The sequence below is a fragment of the Lichenostomus cassidix genome, chromosome Z (assembly GCF_008360975.1).
Source record: "Lichenostomus cassidix isolate B80296 chromosome Z, HeHo_3.0, whole genome shotgun sequence".
NCBI classification, from domain to species: Eukaryota; Metazoa; Chordata; class Aves; order Passeriformes; family Meliphagidae; genus Lichenostomus; species Lichenostomus cassidix.
The window spans coordinates 49929568-49938043 of record NC_139511.1 but is presented as its reverse complement, the minus strand read 5'-3'; the positions used below and the strand labels follow the sequence as shown (position 1 = coordinate 49938043).

Genomic DNA, 8476 nt, shown 5'->3' with positions numbered 1-8476 from the left:
TCAAATATCTGTTGAGCATGACTCCCACGGAATTCAGGTAGAAGTCGCCTGATGGGTCAAGATAATTTAAATATGTAGCTATTTAAACTTAATATTCAATCTTCTCTTTAAAGAGAAACCCAGGGCTCTTTCAATTCTTTTCAATGGATATAATGTCTACAGCAGTAAACTTTAAAATTAATATGGAGTCCATAGTGTAACCTTCTGTGGTTTTTTATATTTACACTGTCAGGATGATCTGATGTAATAAAAATAAATATATGATTGCCTCATGAAACTTATGTTGGTGGGGGGGGGTCATCTGAGGGAGGAAGGAACAGCAGCAGTAAAAGTCTTTGGTGTCTGACTGAAGGAATTTTCTGGTTGTGGGGGAGGGTGACTGGGCAGAAATTTTGACCCTAGTCCTGCAATTGGATCCATCAAGCCTGACCTCTGTGCTACTGCAGTGCTTGCTGGAGTCAGCAGAACTACGTGCTAAGTGCAGGGCTCTGTCCATGTGGAACTAACTGGGGATTTGGGACCTTCCAGTTTCCTGCTGTGGAGGGAGGATGAGTTCACCTCTGTGTAAATTCCACAAAAGGAGCAAGACACTTCCATAAGAGAAACTTACATTTATTTTTAGATTTTCTCTTCTCTCACTCAATCCCATAGAGATCATGCTGCACACAGCATGCCTCCCATTCTCCAACTACACGTGCCTACCTGCTAACACCAGGCCATTGCTGCTGAAAAACAGTGTGCCCCATATTTCTCTAGCAAGAAAAACCTTGCAAAAAGTTTGCAGTCACTGTTCAGTAGCTGCTGCCGCAGTTGCTAATCCTGGTTTGAGTCTGTTTAAATGTTGTGTCCCAAATATGACCTCTGTCCATGTCTTGTCCTTCACTGCGGAGCACTGTTTTGTGCCCCCAAAAAATGCTTCATTTCTTGGTAGCCTCTAAGTATGCAGGACAGGGAGGTATGCACCTGCAGTTCCATGCAGCTGGACAATGTTCTGAATGCACATCTCCATCCAGAGCTATGTCTCCTGATTGCTAGAGGAGCTGCAGAGAAACTCTGAGACTTCCAGCTGTCAGATAAAACAGGCCGATGTGCAACTCTCTGCTCAAATGGCAAGCTTCTCCAGCCCCCAGGAATGAGATCAATCACAGATGGATGAAATCTGGCAAGAGCAGAGACAGTGCATTGACAAGAGAAAGTTGATGCATTCCATAATGGACACCTGCTTTTAGCTGTGCTATGCCAAGCTGGGAGACGGACCCGCAGGCACACCAGCTTGGTTACTTTGAACAGTGACCATTGCCCTCCAGAGTGTTTTTTGTGGAGCCCACTCCAGCAGGTGGGAGCTGAGATCAGCTTTTGGTTTAAGTCCTCTGAGGGAGATGGGCAAAATTAATGGGATCATCATAGGGAAATACTGGCTTGTCCAACTGTGTCCTGGTACTTCTAGGCACATTCAAAAGTAGAACCTGAAATATATGTGGAAATACAAAATAAAAATGTAGGGACTTAAAGCATTGTCATTGTTCTGGGGCTTACAATGCCCCTGAGCAAAGCTTTGTCGGATATTCATTCTGGATTGCAACATTTCGGAGGTTATATTCTTCATCCCTTGTTAAATACAGCTGTAAATACATTTCACAGAATCACAGACTATTGTGAATTGGAACGGACCCACAAGGATCATCAAGTCCAGCTCTAAGTGAATGGCCCATTCAGGGATCAGACTCACAGTCTTGGTGCTCAGCAACACTATTCTCTAATCAAATGAGCTAATCTCAAATTGTTGTGGATTCAATGCATGGAACAAAGCTGAACTTGAGCAAGAAAGTTCACCACAGCCTATAGTTGTCTAGATACTCTGGGGGCAACCTGCAGCCTGGGTTATTCAAATTAGAAGGGGCCTTAGAGGCATCCCACCACAGGCCTCCGACAGAGCTGGGGTGCAGCAGCTGTGATTGTCAAAGTCCTTCACAGTGGTAGGATCACACAACTCTGTCAAGCCTTCAGAAAGATGCCATTTGCTTTAGTGACATTAACCTAGTTCTTATTAGGGCTCCTGGTGGGAGACCATGCTCTGCCTCCCATCAGGTAGGGAAGGGAACTGAATTTGATGCATGCAGGATCTCTTAGAGATCTATGTTAACATGGGCACAAGTCACTATTTGTTTTCTCTGTTCTGAGATGCTCTGGTTCAAGCAGGATACTCCAAAAAATGCCTACAGGACTGGGCTGTGCAACAGAACTGGGTTGTACAGGTAAACCAAACAGAGGAAGTCTAATCTGTAGACTGGACATATTAATGAGTAAGCTAGTCAAAAGAATCAGACAAAATTAAGACATAATGCGCACTTTCACGGATCAGACACTTGAGCACTTTCAAAGTCTCCCAAGCAATCAGGAATGAAAATGTACCAAGAAAAAATCAAGTGTTTTCTAAAGATGCTGAATGTCCAGGAGCAATCATGATCTTCCACACACATCTTGTGCATTCACAGTTGACACTGGTTTCAGCAAGTCTGAAAATCAAACTTATTGATGGGGAATTCTAAAAAGGATTTAGATCCTTGAGTTAATAGCTTTGCTATTAATGGTTTTGCTATTAAATAATTAATAGCTCTGCTATTAGCTGCATCACAAAGGGCTAATGAATTTTGACAGAGAAAAAGAAAGGCATCAGTTAAATATCTTCAGTGATACTGAACTGTGCATCAACACCAAGATCTTGCTCATACTGTGCAATGTTTAAAGAACAGATTTTTGGGGGGGATTCTTGCTGGCATCTCTTGGGATTGTTGTCCCTTGTCCATGACGATTTTATGAAGACAGAGGGTATATTTCCTCATAACGTGGAGGTGACAGGTTATGACGGGAGTAGTCTTCCAGCAGTCCTTCTGGCTCATCAGAACTGTCTTCTGACCTGAAAAGAGGAAGAGGAGCAGATGCAAAAAAAATCACCAAACACAGAGCACACAAGTAACTCCAGTCCTTCATCCTGCCAGCCTTATCTGGGCAAAGTACTCCCTGGCTTCTTGAGAAAACGCCGTGAGATTAAGTTTTACTGAGATTCAGCTGTTTGCTGTGTTGTTTTCATGAGGTTTAAAAGAGTCAGAAGGCGACCTTTGTCTTTAGCCTTCCTATGCCTGTCACCCATGTTGCTGAGGACAATGGGTCAGTCAGCAATTTTTCCAACAGAATTTGAGAAACTAACTAGAAGTGACTAGTGTTCTAGAAAGCATATAATTATCAATAATTCCTAGAATTAGAATTTTTTTCTTTAGAGGAAAGGACTATATAAAATTATTTTGTGTACAGCTTGAGCTGTTTCACATTGCTGTGCAACAGCAGCTATCTTGTTTATACCTAAAACCTAGGAAAAGAGGAAGGGCTGGAAGGTTGTTACAGCGGGAGAGGAGCCTGCTGCGACCAGGCATATTCAGGAGGGACAGCATCTGGTTCCAGACTGATTCTTGCATTGTTGCAGAAATGCTGTTTGTGTGCTGACTCGTGTGTTCTGATTGCATTTGAGTGGAAGCCTCTGGCTATATACATAATAACCTAAAAGTGGTAAGATTAGCATAAAAAACCTCCACAAACAGGAGCATATATATCTTAAGAAGCAACAAGAGATTTAGCTGACTGAAGACTGAAAGGCATTTATAAGTGACTTTAAATTGTATAAAAACACTTTCCAGGAAAAGTATGTCTCCCTACTCAAGAAGAATTCCTCACAAAGACAAAAGAAAAGTCTGAGGAAAGATAATACCCTGGACTAGCTGTAGTTTCCTATGAAACCACACATAGTACTTAAAATGTTCAGAAGCCTGTGTCCAAACACATTTCAGAAGATGTACCTCTGATTCCTGGTATTCTCTGCAGGATAAGCAGCGTAGTTCTCATCTCCAGTAAAAGCCAGGTTATCCAGGGGGTAGGCAGGGCAGAAGTGAGAAGAACCCGGGGTGAGAACTGGGGAGGCGCTGGAGGGAACAGCACCGCAGCAGCTGAGCACAGGGTGAAGGTATCCGGGACTGACAGCAGCGCCTTCCTGGGATGGGTACGGCGGAGGGATGTACTGCACCACTGTGGCACCGTGGAAAGTTATCGGCTGGTTAATGCCGGTGAAGACAAACGACTGTCCGCTTGCAGTCTGGTCAAGTTCCGACGTATTTTCCTCTCTTTCCTTACAGGGCTTGCATGTAAGCATGTTAAATTTACAAACAGCAATCAGAATAAAAGTCACGCCAACAGACAGCAGAATAGGCCCTAGTAACTGAGTCCACTCCAGGTGAGTAATGCCGTCATATTTTATCCATCCCATCACGGTGAAAGTGATACCCACCAGTCCCAAAAACACACCTGAAAAGAGCAGAGTGGTGCCAGCTTTATCCCCATCTGACACCAGGGCATCAGATCTGTTTGGCTGGCAAGGAGTGACAGAAAAGACATTCAAGGAAAAATCCTCTGCATTGCTGTTGTTTTGCTCCATTACTGGGTATAACGTATCTTCTGCCTCCAGAGAAAGGGGGCTTGGAAAGGACTTGGCAGAGCATTTAAAGTCGAAGGTTCAGGTTAGTTATACAAGAACTTTGTGTGTGTATGGTTAACAGAGTCCATCATGTGAAAGAATAAACTTTGCTTGAAAGAATAAAGGTCTGGGAAGTGAAGCCTGAAGCTATCACTAAAGATTTCCTGAATTATCACCATCACTTCTGAATTGGCTTCAACCCCACATGGCTGCCTGTCTCTTTGTTTTTCTTCTTTAATTTAGCACCCATGATACTGTGCCCATTCTGTATAGAAGAAAAAGCATGCTGGAGCTATCACAGCTTTTTCTTGGCCCCAGCTAGCTGATGCATGCAACATATGGACAGCACATGTCTAGTCAACAGCAGTGAGGAGATTCTTGCTCTCTACTTCCTGCTCCATTTTCTGCAGGAAAATTCCGCATGGCCATTGCTAGGAATGCTTTTCCATGCTCTGAAGCATGACATTTATAGCCATGCCTGGACCTCTGTTGCACATCATTTTGCAGTTCATGGTTTAAAAAAGTACCAAAGTAGGCTTTCTGATATTTTTCTGGGGCAACCACTAGGTGAGAAGGAGGGTAAGTGGCAGCAGAATGGTGAGCACTGAATGGCCTGGGAGAGCTGTTGGCTGAGGGAGAGATGTTATTTCAAGCCAGCCAAAGCTTTCCAGCTGGTTGAAGATAGCATCATTACCCTGTAATTTCCCCTTAATTGTGGGCATTTTTTGTTGCGGGATCTCGATACCTTCTTTAAGGTTTATGCAGAATAATGCCCACACACCCTAAATAGTACATCACTGCAGGAGTGAAAAAGCATCTCCTGTAATGCTGAACTTGGCATAATGAGAAATCTTATCCTGTACTCACAAGTACCTAAGATATTTTTTCATATCACAATTTACTGTTCTGCTGCACTTATGTCTCATGTATTAAACAGACAGATAATTGAATTTTGAGATTTTCTGCTTCCTAGGCATTTCAGACTAAAGTAATTGCTGTTGGAGGGTTCTGGTAGAATGTCTTTGTAGAATTCCTCAAGGACAAAAAATCTCCAACTACTCTGTTTTCAATAGTGTGGTAGGGTACTACACACAGGACATTGATGACTGCTCAGGCAGTAGAACACATAAGGCTATTTCCTGCTACCAGCAGCTCTGGGGAAACAAGCTTATCCTGAGATTTATAAGATTAAAAATAGCTCTAGAACTAGAAAATTCACCTTTCAGACTGCTTCTTCAAAGTCAGTAAGAGTGCCTTTAGTCTACTGTGTATTCAAATCACACACTGTGACAACAGCTCTCTTCTGAAAAGGGCTACTCACCAAATTTGGCACCATCAGAACTGATGCTGAATACAATTGCAGATGTGTCTTTCTCATTTTTTAGCACATAGACCCTGAGGAATACTAGTGCTGGATTTCTTAAAAAACAGCTGTGTAGTTCCCAAAGCCAGCATTATTAAGTCTCTCCTATTACCCAGGGTGTCAACAAATTTTCTGACAAATACACTCAAGATCAGCCTTTCCCACAGCACCAAGTCTGGTCAGGATCCTCTGCACCTCACAAGCAAAGAAATCAGTCTTGCAATGCAGTGGTTTTGCATGACGACAACTAAACTAGAAAGTGTTGAAATACTAGACAAACTGTCCTTGTATTGGTAATTACAGCCAAAGTCTGTCATCTTTAACCTTACATTTGTTAAACTTAATGGAATGAACTGTTACTGCTCTTTAAAAGTCAGGTTTTTTCATGCCATGAATCATTCTTGCCACTGCTGAATCTTTCAGGCTTTCCAACATCCTTTTAAAAGCAGCACTATATTATAATCACTGTCTAACTAATAGTTTATACAGATGTAGTGTCACCTTGCTCCTTTCATTCATTCAAGAACTCTGCAACTGCTATTTGCAATGGGATCATGCTGGAGCACTTCCTAATCCTACAGAATGGTCCTTAGATCTTGCCTGGAATCAGAATTTTTGAAGTTGGTTGTTGCATCATCCCATAGCTGTCTCTTTGCCTCTGGTCTAGGACACGACTTCATGATTGTTGAGCAAGTGTACAGTGAAGCTGGAGAATACAGGTTTCTTTTTTTCATTCCAAAGATATGTGCCACATGAACTTTTAAAATAGGATGGAAAACACTCTGCATTTGGTGTGCTAGGAATTACATTAAAATTACTCCTTTCCCTGTACACTGTCCCCTCTTTGTAAGACAGTTTCCTCTACACCTCCCCACATTTCTTTAATTATTTTCCCAGAGAGTGGTAATGCTGCAGTCAGGCAGCTGTCAAGGCCTTAAGAGATTACTGGATCACACTGATTTTCTTAAGACCACTGCTTTTCTTTGCCAGTAAGTGTATTTCTGGGGACTCACTTAAAAATGCTGATGTACTAAATACATTCCTTTTACTTGGTATGGCTCCTAAGCAAAAGCGGTTTGTGAAACCAAGGAAAATTGGTCAATGAGGTTTTTCAGAGTGAGTGCTGTTTCCAGATCTCACTAGAGTTTTGTTCTCATCTGCTTCAGACCTTGCTCTTGAACAGAATAACCACTTTGCTTTCTGTTGTTCCACATAATTTTCTATTACCAAGGCAGACTTCCCCTGCAGTGCTTGCTACTGGAAACAGGTGCTCTTCACCCCCTCAGTTCTGTAACAAGAGTCATCCTAGTGAACACTGACAGGCCATCACTGAACCTTCTTCTCCTCTCCTTACATTACTCATTTTTACATAGTTGTTCAGATTATCATCCTGTGGTACTAGGGTTTTATTTTCTTACATGCCGGTAGTGTAAACAGGCACTTAGTCAAAGAACACGCAAAGAAGCTGCACAACACATGGTACTGCACATTGATTAGCTTTAAAATTAGTAGGTACAAATTATGATTCCATAATGAAACATTGAATTGTAGGGAGATTAAGGAGCCAATTATTTGACTCAGTGGGACCTTCTCCTAGAGAAAGGGAACTGCACATGGCACTTTTAGTAGAAAACATTGAATTACATGTGTAAGAGCAGTACATGAAGAACCACTGTGAGTGGGCCTTCCACCCCTAAACTATTGCACGGCCAGCCTTAAAGCATAAATAAATTGTGAGAAGCAGGTTCAGCCAGCTGTCCACAACTGCATTTACCAGTAAGGTGGCTTTATATGCTCCACAGAATGTTGTCTTGTTAGCGGGCACACCAAATTGAAGGTATTTCCATGCCTAATTGTTTAGATGCATAGTCATAGTTTAGATGTATAGTCATAGTGTGATAGAGGGAGGAGCACTGATCTAGACAAAGTCAGGCATGTTCACTGGAGAAATGTGGAAATATTGGCCCTACAAGTTATGACTCTGAAGAGATAGGATGGAAAAGGGATAAATGGATACAGAAACACGAAAGGCAAGGATGGGGTGGGTGCAATCCAGCAAGTGCCGCTATCCTAAAATCATAGCAACATTGCAAAGATCTGCGCAATCTCCTTTTTTGGATGAGTAAGCTGTTCATTTTTTTGATGAGTAAACTGTTCATTTTTTTTTTTTAGCTGCTGGTGATGCAAGAAGAAATACTTTTCCTAGAGAAAGGGCATTCATTTATGTTTCTGTGAATCCCTCTCATATCCAAAGGATTGCAGCACTGCAGTTAGAAGCAGAGCAATGTCAGTGCAAGCAGCAAGAAAGAGAGACCTTAACAAGCAAGCAACCCTTACCTCCCACTTTGCCTGTTTAAGTAAGTGTGAATCAGTAACCAACTTGATTTGCTCCCTAGCATTTGTATGTCAAACACTTAAGCTAACCTTAGGGCAGAAAGAGGGTTATAGCACCATTAGTGTGACAGTAAAGTATCTCACTTCCTCAATAAAAATGCTATTCTGTATTATTTTAAGCTACTTTTATAGTTTTACAAGGTGTTGCTTCCTTTCTAATACAGACATTTCACTCCTACTGCCCACATCAGAAATTC

The 8476-nt window shown here is 42.0% G+C and overlaps 1 protein-coding gene across 1 annotated transcript; it reads right to left on the bottom strand.

The window, feature by feature from the left end:
- Window positions 1-134: 134 nt before the first annotated feature.
- On the bottom strand, window positions 135-7736 carry TMEM174 (transmembrane protein 174). The gene is made up of 2 exons (XM_085042458.1): window positions 3852-7736; window positions 135-2917 (listed from the first exon to the last, which is right to left on the bottom strand). The coding sequence occupies exons 1-2, from the start codon at window positions 4481-4483 to the stop codon at window positions 2815-2817; spliced, it is 735 nt and encodes a 244-aa protein (XP_084898584.1). The 5' UTR covers window positions 4484-7736; the 3' UTR covers window positions 135-2814.
- Window positions 7737-8476: the final 740 nt, after the last annotated feature.